Raw genomic sequence first — 13,074 nt, 5'->3', positions numbered from 1 at the left:
TCGGTGGTACATCCCATGTAGGGGCTTGTCTTCCCATGATGGTTCCTCCAGCACCTCGTCCTCTGTTCCCCATTGTCTGAGACATTCGCTGAGCACATCGTCCATTGAGGCTTTGTCCTTGATGTATTTATGGATCTTGGATGTTTCATCCTGGACAGTGGCTCTCACACTCACTAGTCCTCTGCCTCCTTCCTTACGGCTCGTGTACAGTCTCAGGGTGCTGGATTTGGGGTGGAACCCTCCATGCATGGTTAGTAGCTTCCGAGTCTTAACGTCCGTGGCCTTTATCTCTTCCATTGGCCAGCTGATTATTCCGGCAGGGTATCTGATTACTGGTAAGGCATATCTGTTTATTGCACGGATCTTGTTCTTGCCATTGAGCTGGCTTCTCAGGACTTGCCTTATTCGTTGGAGGTATTTGGCTGTGGCTCCTTTCCTTGTGACCTCATCGAGGTTGCCATTTGCTTGTGGTATTCCCAGGTACTTGTAACTGTGCTCTATGTCTGCTATTGTTCCCTCTGGGAGTGAGACCCCTTCTGTGTGGACGACCTTCCCTCTCTTTGTAACCATCCGGCCACACTTCTCTAGTCCGAATGACATCCCAATGTCAGTGCTGTAGATCCTGGTGGTGTGGATCAGTGAGTCGATGTCTCGCTCGCTCTTGGCGTACAGCTTGATGTCATCCATGTAGAGGAGGTGACTGATTGTGGCCCCATTCTTGAGTCGGTAGCCAGTCTTGTTGATGATTTGGCTAAGGGGGTTCAGGCCTATGCAGAACAGCAGTGGGGACAGAGCATCTCCTTGGTATATGCCACATTTGATGGACACTTGTGCAAGTGGTTTGCAGTTGGCTTCAAGGGTGGTTTTCCACAGCCCCATCGAGTTTGCAATGAAGGCTCTTAGAGTCCTATTGATGTTGTACATCTCTAAGCATTCAATGATCCAAGTGTGTGGCATTGAGTCATAGGCTTTCTTGTAATCAATCCAAGCGGTGCACAGGTTGGTGTGTCGGGTTTTGCAGTCTCGGGCGACTGTGTGGTCTACAAGGAGTTGGTGTTTGGCTCCTCTGCTATTTATGCCGATGCCCTTCTGTGCCGTGCTCATGTATTTATCCATGTGCCCGCTTATCTTAGCTGCTATGATGCCTGACATGAGCTTCCATGTTGTAGAGAGACAGGTTATCGGCCGATAGTTGGATGGGACTGAACCCTTTGAGGGATCCTTCTGGATCAGGATTGTGCGCCCTTCAGTTAGCCATTCAGGGTGAGTCCCATTCTGTAGCAGCTGGTTCAGTTGAGCTGCCAGTCGCTCATGGAGGGCAGTGAGTTTCTTTAGCCAGTAGGCATGGATCATATCAGGCCCTGGTGCTGTCCAGTTTTTCATACCCGAGACTCTTTCTTGGACATCTGCCACAGTGATGGTTACCGGGGCTTGTTCAGGGAGGTTGCTGTGGTCCTCTCGTAGAGAGGTTAGCCACTGTGCATTGCTGTTGTGGGACGCCTCCCTTTCCCATATGCCTTTCCAGTATTGTTCAGTCTCCAGCCTTGGTGGGTCTGCTCTGTTGTTATTACCCTGCCATTGAGAGTACACTTTAGCTGGTTGGGTGGAGAAGAGCCGGTTAATCCTCCTGGCTTCATTCTCTCTTGTGTATCTCTTTAGGCGGCTGGCCAAGGCTTGGAGCCTTTGTTTGGCAGTTTCGAGTGCTTCAGGTATGGGCATCTGGCTGTACTTCTTAGGTACTGATCTTTTCATTGCACCTCTTTGGAGCTCTGACAGTTGGCTCACTTCCCTCCTTGTTATCTTGATCTTAGCCTCTAACCGTCTTTTCCATGATGGATATTGGGTCTCATGGTTGCTCTTATAGCCGAGCAGTTCAAGGATCACTGATGCTGAGTTGTATATCAGCTCATTGGTTTCTGTTATGGTGTTGGTAGGGATTGTTCTCAATGCTGCATTCACATCTTCAATGAGACTTTCTGATGGTACTTCACTCAGCCGTTGTAATTGGCGTCGGGGTTGCCTGGTGTTCATTCGGGCCACAATTCTTTCTCTCAGGTCAGTTGCTGTCTCGTTCAGCTTTGATAGTTCGTTCATTACTGGGGCTGCATACCCAGTCTCGGGGTGGGGAGTAGTTAACTCCCCCCTGACCTTACCTCTGGGCTCCTCCCTTTTGCCGTAGCATTTGTGTTGTACCTCGTCAATCTCAAGTTGTGATAGCAGTTGCCGTTTGCGGATGTTGGAACACTGAGCTACTAGTTGTTTGGCAGTCATTGTAGACTGTGGGTGTCAAAGTAACCATTCCACCCTCATATATATATATATATATATATATATATATATTTATATATATATATATATATATATTTTCTTCTTTTTACGTTTTGTTTGTTCTAAATAAATAAATCGATAGATTTCAAAGTTTCCTGGAATTTTGACTGATCTATTTTCTTGATTTAAAACATTTTTTTGAAGGAGAACATGAACGAAGTGTGTTCCCATCAGCTGCTGACGTCCGTGCGCCGCATGGTGTTGACTCTCACCCAACAAAACGACGAGAGCAAGGAGTTTGTTCGCTTCTTCCACAAGCAGCTGGGAGGAATCCTGCAGGTAGGACCAGCTTCCTGCTCCCTGCCATGCAGACCCAACACGTCGAGGCAACATTACTGAAAAACCTCTCCTTTTTGTGTCGTTCAGGAATCTCTGTGTAAATTTGAGGGCCGTACGCTGAGGGACTGCGGGGAGGACCTGCTGGTGGAGATCTCAGAGATCCTCTTTAATGAGCTGGCCTTCTTCAAGCTGATGCAGGATCTGGACAGCAGCAACGCCGCCGCCAACCTGGGAGCTAAATATAAAAATAAGAAGAAGTCTCCACAGCTCTGTAAAAGAAATCAGAACCTGGAGGTTATTTACTGTCAATTACATTTTACATCCCACTTTTCTATGATGTGAAATCCCGTTGAACTAATTAAAGTCTTGTGTTAATTGCGGTTGATTAGGAGAACTCGGAAACAGATGCTGTTAAGCCTGTTTCTCCAGCATTAACTGATGAGGACAAGGTGAGTTATTGGAATAATCCAGATCTTTTTAGCCTTTAAGCAGGATTGTTGTGTTCTACATACTTTTTCTAGAGTTTATCAAATAAAAATGTTTTTTATCAAAGTTCAGGCTATTAAGCTTGCAGCCTGCATTTAATTAGTGGTTGGAAATGTTGTTCCTTCTAAATGTTTTGGTGCATTTATACTGAAAGGGGAAATCAGTTGTTTTCAGAATTTGACCTGTTTGATTTAGAAAAAACTGCCCAATGTTTCTCACAGGATCAAGATGAGACAGAAAAGCAAGAATCTGGTGTCCTGCAGGAGGATTACCTGCAGACTGAGGGGAGGAGCAGCAGGAGCAGCCATGGGTCAGAAGGTGAAGAGGAGGAGGAGGATGATGAAGGACATGAGGAAGCAGCTCCTCTGTCAATCAGTAAGTGAAGCATTAAAAAAAACAAGCTGCAGGAATTCTCAAATAATATTTCTAATATAATATTGTTTTCAATAGTGACGCAGTAATCTGATAGTAATATTTGTACCAGTTCTAATATTGAAAAAAATTCTGAATCAGGTGTTGATGAAATAGCACCTGATCTATAAGGGCAGATCTATTCAGTCTAGTTCTATGCATTGTGCATGAGCGATATCATGCTTTTTTATTTGTTTTATATTATATTTAGAATTTTTAATTTCACTTTCTGAACCATTTGAAATAAGTTTGTAGCGGTTTATTTTTTACATGTTTAACCAACATAGTCAACCTGTTTTTGTCAGTTTCAGTTTGACTGTTCTGCTTCTAATTGAACTGACTGAACAAATGAAAGATGTTTTTACATGTTTGACCTGTTGGTGTGTTCAGGTGTCCTGTTCTGATGTAGAGTCATCAAAACAATTCATTCAGTACATTTATGTCTTTGTGTTTAAAAAAATAAATGCTTTAAGTCAATCCGGCTTTGACCTGAGTTGATGTGATTTTCTTGTCTTTAGGTCTGTCTAAAGCAGAGACTCAGGCTCTGACCAACTACGGCAGTGGAGAGGATGAAAACGACGAGGAGGAGGTGGAGGAGTTTGAAGCTGGACCTGTGGACGTCCAAACATCTCTGCAGGTTTCAGCTGACGGACAGGTGGAGCAGGAAGTCGTTGCGGCGGTGAGCCTTGATGAGAATGTGTTTCTGTAGCGCCAAGCAGCTGCTCTGTTCACTGAGATTTTAACTTTGTGTTTGTGCTTCATTCCAGCTCACAACCAGCAGCGAACCTGAGGAAAAAATCTCTGAACAGAGCTGTTCAGAAACAAACGGTGAGCCCAATGTAATTTCAGTTACTTTTTTTTTTTTTTTTTACTTTTTATGTGAATAAAGAAGGATGTTTATGTTTTTAGTCATTTCTAGTCGGCACACAACAACATAAAACCTCTTTATAAACAAAGAAAATGAAGCATAAATGGTTAAAAATCCAGTTGATTGATTTTTCTGGAAGGCCTACGAATGATACACTGGCCTCTGTTGATTGGATTATTCAGTTATGTTTGTACTGGTTTTGTACAAATATAGTTCCTACATTCTGTTATGTTATTCTGCTGCATTCCTTAATTTGTTCATACATTATGTCGGTGCTTTAAAAATTAAAAACTGGACAAATCATCAAACCAGTCAAATAAATTCCATGCTCAAAAATTATGAGAAAGAGGGAAAAAATCCAGTTTGTTCAGTAGGATAGTAACATTTCATCTCTTAGTGGATGCTCTGGAGGAATCCCAGAGCTTTTCGAGCTCTTCCCCTCTGTTCTGAATGAAGACGCGACCTGATGAGTCTCCCCATCTCAGGTTTTAATGGTGCACATCTCCTCCTGTCCTGCAGAGGTCAGTAATCCAGCTGAGACCTTGGACTCCTCAGCTGAAGAGCACACTCTGGTGGAGCTCCAGAGCCCAGAGGAGCAGCAGGAAGCTGGGGCTGATGCTGCTGCTGCTGCAGAGGGGGCTGCTGAACCCTCCCATGACGTTCCCAAGGAGACGACCAGCAGCAGCAGCAGCCCCAGCTCAGACTCGCCCGTCCTCGTTAGCGGCGACGTGAGTTTGTTTGTTGTCACTCTGCTCAACACGAGTCGTTCATGTTAAATCCTTTGATTAATGATGCTCAGCTTTCTCTCGTGCAGGAGATCGGATCGGGAAACACAAGTCAAAAGTCGGACGAGGAAGACTTCGTCAAGGTGGACGACGTTCCTCTGCAGCTTACAGTGATGTGTGAGGTGTGTGGAAGGAACTTTGCAGTCCACGACTCTGAAAGCAACCAGCGGACAGGGTGTCATGTGTGCTGTGTGCCAACAGGAGGAGCTGCAGAAGAGGATTGTGGAGGAGCAGCAGAACAACAACCTGTCCGTAGAGATCCTGAATGGGAACGCCGAGCTGCTGACCGGGCTGGTGGGGAACGCTCAGGCTCTGAAGGAACCAGGTAGGAAGGACCGAGAGCTGCGTCTCTGTTCCAAATGTACGCAAAACTTTGTCCATATTCCGCTAATGTGAAAAAATATTATCACATTAAATATCACAATTATGGTGTTTCCATGAAATAAGAAATGCAATTAAAGCCACACATGAATAAGTTTAATGTGAAAAACAATGTTATGATCCTCCTGCTACTTCCCATCATCATCATCTTCATGACTTGTGCCAGTGGCAACATCCGGTTGTTGATCATGTGACTTGTGTGATGCAAAAATGTGTTCCATTGCAATTTTTCAAAATAAACCAATTTTGATACGACTGAAAAACTACCTCATCCTAGTGCCAAAATTTTATCGGAAAACGAAAATGTTTTTTCCAAATTAGTGTTTCCATTAAACAGATTTAACTTCAAAATATGAAAATGTGTAATTTAAATGGTCAGTGGAAATGTCTTGGGATCAAAGCGTCTGGAAGCACCACCTGTACATCACTAGCTGCGTTTCTATTGGGCATATAATTGCACAGTTCGACATTTTGAAAATGGAAACACAGCAAGTATAATAAACTTGTTTTATGATTAAAAGATTGGCACAAGGATGAGGTGTTTTTTTTTTTTTTTTTTTTTTTAGCCGTATCAAAATTTCTTTATTGTGCAAAACTGCAATGTAAATATTTTTTGCATCACACGAGTCACATTATCAACAACCAGATGTTTCCTCTGCCGCAAACCAGAAAGGAAGTTAGCAAGTGTTTGGATGCTCATGATGCAGCATAATTTTTAATGACTTATGTGAACAGGCTTATTCACACGTGATTTTAATTTAGTCTTTTATTTAATGAAAGCACCACAATAACAAAATTATGTTTTTACTACAATTGTGTTTTGCTCACATTTGTAACGGAAACTCGTTACAAATGTAACGAAATGTGTTTTTCCAGACACCACTGATGCCCAGAGCGTGTAAAGACGACTCCAGATGTGTCACTGCTGATTTACTGAGAATCCTCCCCTCAGTTCGCTTCTCCAATCCGCTCGTTTGGATGAGAAAAGTTCTACGTTAGCTGTGAATCTTTAAGGAAGCTCAACACTATAAGTTCATTTTATTCCTTAATGTTTGTTGTAATTTACCGCTTTGTTTGGATTTATCTCCTGCTGCTGATCACATCCAGATGGTTCTTTGGTTCTGGGATTAGTTTGACATGTTTTATTAATATTTTTATCTCTTCTTGCCTGGCCCTGCTGTAGCTCTTTTCACCATATTCGTAATCATAACCATCTCTTGATGGTTCAACCAGCTGCTGTTACAACAAATAGTCTGTGTAAAATTAACTACACCCTCTTTAAATTCTAGGGTTTTATTATTTGGAGGGTTTTTTTCCTGGCAGTGTATTTAATTTTTGGCCACATGTTCCATGTTAACGTCTTTGGTTTTCCACTTGAGGTTAGATTCAGATAGTTTTAGTATCTGTAGAGATTATTAAAGTTCTGGAACTGAGAGTGTACTTATTTTAATGACTGTATGTACATATATACGTGTGTCTAATGGGGTAAATAGAGCAAATCTGTTAGTTGAAGTTTTTCTGCTCAAAATGATTCTTCTGTCTCATCCTCAGAACTGTAATACGTTTCTGCTTTTCTTATAATAAACCAAATGACTGGAGCTGCTGGGCTGATTATTCAGAAGGAAATCAGTCACACCCTTGTTTGGTAGATTAGATCTTATTTCAAACATTGTGAAAATTCTGTTACAAAACAGCAAAAAATCTGGGAATTTATTTGTTTACAAGAAAAAAAAAGGTCATCATGAGGTACGTCTGTCAGTACGAGCTTAAAACAAACATTTCTTAGAAAGGCAGGACTTTTATAGTAAGACGAAGAAAGTTCAAGAAAAGCAAACAGATCTGCAGGTTTAGTTTCCCTCATAACAAGAACTGGAATATTGTCCTCCAAGCTTCACAAAATCCAGACGTCTGTGGGACTTCAGTGTTACAATGAACGGTTCAGGTCATCAGTTGCTGTGCGATCACTTAAAGCTTTTGTGTTTTGTGCCAGGAAGAGAATGCAGCAGATCCCCAAGCTGAGGATCACCAGGGCATGCAGGGGTTAGGACAGTCCCGGATGTATGCCTCCAGCTTGCCTTCAGACACTTGCATCAGTGTTGTGTAGGTGGTCAGCTAAGAAAAAAAAAATTGAGAGCTTACTTTAACATGAAAAAATATATATATTTTGTAGATACTCTACACAAGTAATTTAGGAAAAACAGATTTTAAAGTGGCAGTATTAAGTGTTTTCCAGAAACATAGTACCATTTTATAGCACAAGTAACTTGACCTCAGTTGTTATAAAAATGCTATGAATACAACTTAAAAGAAATTTGACTTTGCAATTTGAAATTGGGCCTCTGTCTCTTTAAAAAGTCCTATTTCTGAAACTCTACCTTCAGGGAGTCATCACAACATCTACCCCTTTCACATTTTTACCAGCGTTGCACCAGGTGTTTGCCAATTGATGGTGGCTAGTCTGAAGGAGCTGAGTGTGGGAGTCACAGGGAAGGCTGCTCTGAGGCAGAAGCTTATACTCGAGTACAACTTTTCATCTCTAGATATTTCTTATTTATGTTTGTGTCTCTAAACACCATTATTTTGTGGACTGACGTGGAGTGCTTTTTTGACGTCCACCATTTTGTATATTGTGTATTCATCGTGATGAAGAGTGTAAAATGTCCAATCTGCTGCTTCATCGGGACAGAGTTGGGTTTAATCCCATTCTGAGCATTCAGCATGCCAAGCTGAGTGAATCTTCATCAGCACAGACAAAGTACCTGTATGGTGTAGACATTAGCTGAAGTTATCTGGTCACTGCTGTGACATTTGTGAAGTTGTGATGCTTTTTATGTTTTTAAAAAAGGTGTTTTAACTGACGTTTAAGAATAGAAAGCAGATACTTTATAATTTCAATGTAGCAGCGTATTATCATGCAGTATGCTGTACAATGGGAAATAATATATTACCTTGTTTAACACTGGTTTGGTAGAGAGAACATCATACAGGGTTTTCATAGAGATGTTCTGAAACAAAAAAGAGATGATAGGTTATGGGTGTCATAACTCTACAATAAAACAGGAAGTTCAGTCAGTCTTGTGACCCAAAAGGCAGCAACTTAGACCACTTCAGTGCTTACTGCCTGTGTTGTCTTGTTCATGCACTTCATGGCAGGAGTCCGGCGGTCGTCCAGGAAGAAGGGCTCCTTCCAGTGGTCGTAGTTGGTCTCCAAAACGTACCAGCGGTCCAGTTTCACGTCGATGCTGAAACAAAAAAGACCAGTAAAGACGTCAGTCAGGTGATCAGAAACCAGAGGAGTCATGAGTTCCTAGTTGAGCAATGCTTCACAAGACGGACATGTCAAAAACTTGGAAGTTGACTGCTTTCCCCATCACGTTGCTTTTTCATGATGATTGAGCAAAAGCTCCAACACCCGAAACGCACACCTCCAGAATGGATTTTCAGAAGGAAATTGAAGGAAATGCAGGGCGAATGAAGCGGCCCGAGCCTCATAACTCACTCCAGCACGTCGATGCTGAGCTCCCTGGACCTGGTGATGATGCAGCCTTCTCCGGGTTGGTTTCCTCCCAGGATGAAGTACGCTGGAGCCAGCATCTTGGTCAGAGCCAGCTGGTTCTTGGCTTCCTTGTAGCTGTTGGGAACAAAAAGAAAAGTCACTACTGGCATCCACTTAAATACACTAATGGCTTCACATGGCTTGTTCTGTTCAGTCAGTTCAATTAGGAGTAAAACAGCCAATGGAAAATAATAAACTGACAAAACCAATAGGTTGACCACCTTGGTCAAACAGGTAAAAAAATAAACTAAAATAAAAACAAACCTTTTTTCAAATAGCTCTGATTCTAAATATAATGTCAAATCAATAATAAAGCATGACGTTGGTCAGAGCACAAAGCATAGAATTGATCTGCTTTTATGGATCGGACACATTGTTACCGATACTGGATCTTCCCCCCCATCCCCCAATATCGGTATGAATACAGATATTTATATCATATCGATATGATATAAATTATCTAATTATTATCTAATTGAAATTTAACTTTGTAACATCTTTCAGATATTAAAATAAAAGAACCTGGTTGCGTTCTCCAGGACCGATCGAGTGAGAAAGCTCATCCACATCCCATCTCTTTGTCCCATGATCCACTCCAGGATCCCTGCATGCAAACAAATCATCATGAACCGCCAGTCATAAAAACTCACCACGTTTCCATAGATGGTGTGAAATTCTGGCTGAAACTCACCGATGTATCCTCCATCCAGGCTGAAGCGCTCGTTCATAGTCAGCGTGAAGACGTGCTAAAAACGGCAGAAAAAAAATACTTTAATATTTTTGCTTCCCTTGCTTAGGGAAGACGTTTGTTCTTAAAAAGTCTTACCGGCTTGATGCCGGTGAGCATGCCGACGTAGCCGGCGAAGTTTGTGGACTTGAAGACGGTTTTGTTGTTCTTCCTGAAGTCCAGGTTGACCACCAGAGGCTTCAGCTTCTCACTGATGATCCATGACTTGTTCTTCACATCCCAGCTGCAAACAGCCGCAGGTTAACATGCAACCCGCAGTAATTCTGCCTCAACCCTTTTTTTACGTTTTGTCATGTTGCAGCTTTTTACTGGGACTTTTGGTGAAGGACCAATGCAAAGCGCTACACAATTGTGAAACAGAAGGAAAATTTATATACGTCTTTACGGCAAAGGAGTTTTTTTTCCTTCTGCCTCACATTTATTCCCTTCTTTGTGTTTGATTGATCAAAGAATCTGAATAAAACACAGAATTTTTAGGGTAACTCATTTTATTTGACAGTGTGTGCATAAGACTGACATGACACCTGTCATGAACATGAATGTCTATGACTGTTATGAAGTTTCATTCGGTAAATAATTAAATTTTTAATGTAGTTAGTTTAAAAATGCCAACTTTGTATGATTTTGTATATAATGACACTTTAAGGCAAAGTTGGCACTTTTAATGGACTTTCAATGTAACTCTTAGAGCCACTTTGCATTAAAAGTGACACTTCATGACAGCAGTCAGACATTCATAAAGACTCCTTCATGTTCATGACAGGTCTTATGTCATGTTTATGACATTGTCATGTTAGCCTTATTCACACCTCCTCAAATAAAGTGTTACCATTTTTGGTTTATGTGACAAACAGTTGTGCATTGTTGCAAGGCACATGTAATCCTTGATGTTCTTACCCTAAAAATAATCCAAAATCTAAATTCCTGCCATGGATGAGGTTCCCTGTTAAAAAAAAAAGAAGCACAATTCCAAAGAATTTTAGCCCATGTTCAGATTTTCATTGAAGTTCCCTGGCTGTTTGTTTCTCTTTGGTACTCACCTTTCTGATCTTGTGCAACAACAGACGTGCAAACGGTGAACACCTCATAAAAGATGTTAAACAGAACAACTTCTCCTGCGACACAGAGACAGGAAGGTCAGTTGGGAGTTTTCTTTTACCAACTGAAGAAGCATCGATTCCCCTTTATTTACCGAGAGGAACCCCCGAGGCGTCAGCGATTCCCTTGATCTCCTCGCCAAACGGGCTTGGGAGAGTGTCCGCCATCAGAGGCTGGAAAATATTAGAAAAAGCAGAAGGTGTAAAAAATGACCTTTCACCTCTCCGAAAATAAGTCGCTCTGTGACAGAGGACAACTGACCAGCGTGATGTCAACCAGCTCTATCAGCCTTCCGCTGGGAACAAACGCATTGGCCAAGTCCCTGATGGCTTGGATCATCCCGGCCAGCTGAAAACAAGCACATCCTGAGTGACTTTCACGTCAAGAGTCACAACTCGTGTTCCCCATGGCCGGTGTTATCCTCTTACTTCAGTTTTTTTGTCAGTGATCACAGCCGTCCATCTCTTGCTGGGCGGCAGGTCGAGGTTGATGGTGTACCAGCTGACCGGACCTTTGAACCTGGACAGAAAAAAAACATGAAGTAGGTTAAAAAGGCAAAATGCATTAAAAAAAGAAAGAAGAAATTAATTTACAACTAAAACAAGTAAGCTGCTTCTGACCTCAAATGTTGGAAAGGTTTGTGTCAAGAAGTTAGCAGTACTGTATGAAGTAACCAAGGACAGACCACTCAGGAATTATCTCTGGTACAAAGGGCCGTCTACCTTTATTATCAGCACTGGTAAACGTGTAAAATTAGCTAAAATACTCTTTGTATTGTAATTAAACAAGTTCACTGAAAAAGTTGATGCATTTTTGCTCCTCGGTGAGAGATGAACACCGGGAAACACATTGATTTCATGAAACATACGTTTAATTATTGATCTGACTGTTAAACAGGGCAAGTTCAGGCAAGCAGCTTTTCCTGGTGCAATTTTCAAGCTTAGGAAGACACACACACCTACACTATGTCACTGACAAGTTCTCATGTTTTTCTTATTTAGAAGAGTGACTAAGACGTTAAATTCTAACTGGATTTTATTACTGACTTTATAGCTTTATTCCGTTTAAACCCGGATATTGTGTACTGAATTAGGCTCAGTAACGTAACGCTCATGTAAATGAGCACCAGAGGAGGCTGTCACGTGTTTTTCATCTTTAACAACACAAACATCACGCCATGTTTCTAAAATAAAGCATCAACCCCCACAAAATACTGTGTAACAACACATAGCCTCTACAAATGTCAAAAATCCCGCGTTAAGCTGCAAGTGAAGACAGCGCTGACATTTCCAGGAGCCAGCGAAGGCGGCAGGGCTCAGTTATTGAACACACCAATGACTCAACAGTGTTTGGCAAACTTACGTCGGACCGTTCGGAGGGTACATGCCTGTCTGGCAGTCCTCTGTGTACTGAGAGGAAATGACACCATTAGAACAGGTACCAGCACAGCTCCATGTTAGCAGTGGCCGAGCCGGACGGAACTCACCGGTGGGACGAACTGAGCCGCCGAGACGGCGAGAAAAGTGGCCAGAAGAAGAAGAACCTCACGAGCCATTCCTACCAGTCTGGCTGAACGCGGAACCTCCGTCTGTTTGGGTTTTAGTGACGCTTTAAGTTTGCGGAAGTTGCTGCGTCTCCTCGTGACTTTGGACTGAGCCATTTTCAAGTAGGGTAACAGACACACGAAATAAATAAGTTAAATATCTTGTGTTGTCCTAGAATGAAATTGTTTTTGAACAAAAATTATATGTCATTTTCTTGGAAAAAAATAAATAAAGCAAAAACAACAAAAAACAAACAAAAAATTACATAAAAACAAGTTCAAACATCAACCCCTCCCCTCATATTTTTAAGTCAGTTGTCTGTCCCATATGGAAATGAAAGTAAACCACAGAGCCATTCGTGTTGTAGATAATATTCAGTTCTGCATGTGACTCCTGCTTCTTCTGTTGAAATAGTGACCAAACGTGTTTGCTAACCACAGATTTGCTCCACCGAGTCTCTTTACTTTGGTTTTGTATCAGATAAGAGAGACGTACAGAGGGGGAAAGCACGAACACAGTGAGCGAGCAACATGGCAACGGCCCCATTCATTTCAGTTTTTTTTTACTTTGTCGAAAAGACATAATTCAGT

The 13,074-nt window shown here is 41.9% G+C and overlaps 2 protein-coding genes across 4 annotated transcripts in view; one reads left to right on the top strand and one right to left on the bottom strand.

Moving 5' to 3' along the window:
• The window catches only part of pcm1 (pericentriolar material 1), a 30,234-nt gene extending 23,098 nt beyond the window's left edge, over positions 1 to 7,136 (top strand). For all 3 annotated transcript variants that reach the window (XM_088008756.1, XM_015012517.2, XM_088008750.1), the window contains 10 exons: positions 2,473 to 2,607; positions 2,695 to 2,901; positions 2,997 to 3,056; positions 3,315 to 3,468; positions 4,023 to 4,183; positions 4,272 to 4,332; positions 4,892 to 5,100; positions 5,187 to 5,279; positions 5,359 to 5,482; positions 6,415 to 7,136. In XM_088008756.1, the coding sequence (XP_087864882.1) occupies positions 2,473 to 2,607; positions 2,695 to 2,901; positions 2,997 to 3,056; positions 3,315 to 3,468; positions 4,023 to 4,183; positions 4,272 to 4,332; positions 4,892 to 5,100; positions 5,187 to 5,279; positions 5,359 to 5,482; positions 6,415 to 6,440 (1,230 nt within the window). In that variant the 3' untranslated portion in view covers positions 6,441 to 7,136. The remainder of the gene's footprint in view (positions 1 to 2,472; positions 2,608 to 2,694; positions 2,902 to 2,996; positions 3,057 to 3,314; positions 3,469 to 4,022; positions 4,184 to 4,271; positions 4,333 to 4,891; positions 5,101 to 5,186; positions 5,280 to 5,358; positions 5,483 to 6,414) is intronic.
• Positions 7,137 to 7,176: 40 nt separating this feature from the next.
• Positions 7,177 to 12,765, bottom strand: asah1b (N-acylsphingosine amidohydrolase 1b). Its single transcript, XM_015012521.2, has 14 exons — positions 12,427 to 12,765; positions 12,303 to 12,349; positions 11,369 to 11,459; positions 11,202 to 11,288; positions 11,035 to 11,113; positions 10,883 to 10,957; positions 10,740 to 10,785; positions 9,921 to 10,065; positions 9,786 to 9,840; positions 9,617 to 9,698; positions 9,038 to 9,169; positions 8,657 to 8,780; positions 8,487 to 8,543; positions 7,177 to 7,650 (listed from the first exon to the last, which is right to left on the bottom strand). Exons 1-14 carry the CDS (start codon positions 12,598 to 12,600, stop codon positions 7,561 to 7,563), a joined length of 1,284 nt encoding a protein of 427 aa, XP_014868007.1. The 5' UTR covers positions 12,601 to 12,765; the 3' UTR covers positions 7,177 to 7,560.
• Positions 12,766 to 13,074: the final 309 nt, after the last annotated feature.

This window comes from Poecilia mexicana, unplaced genomic scaffold, assembly GCF_051168715.1.
Source record: "Poecilia mexicana isolate PSO_F unplaced genomic scaffold, ASM5116871v1 scaffold_2, whole genome shotgun sequence".
Lineage (NCBI taxonomy): Eukaryota > Metazoa > Chordata > Actinopteri > Cyprinodontiformes > Poeciliidae > Poecilia > Poecilia mexicana.
This window is presented reverse-complemented; position numbering and strand designations above follow the sequence as displayed.

Bases quoted from the DNA above. Each gene is read 5' to 3' on its own strand.
- asah1b (XM_015012521.2), bottom strand. From the start codon at position 12,600: ATGGCTCAGTCCAAAGTCACGAGGAGACGCAGCAACTTCCGCAAACTT. The intron at 12,350-12,426 runs GTGAGTTCCGTC...ATTTCCTCTCAG, and splicing joins CGGCTCAGTTCGTCCCACCG to TACACAGAGGACTGCCAGAC. The intron at 11,460-12,302 runs GTAAGTTTGCCA...TTTTCTGTCCAG, and splicing joins TACCCTCCGAACGGTCCGAC to GTTCAAAGGTCCGGTCAGCT.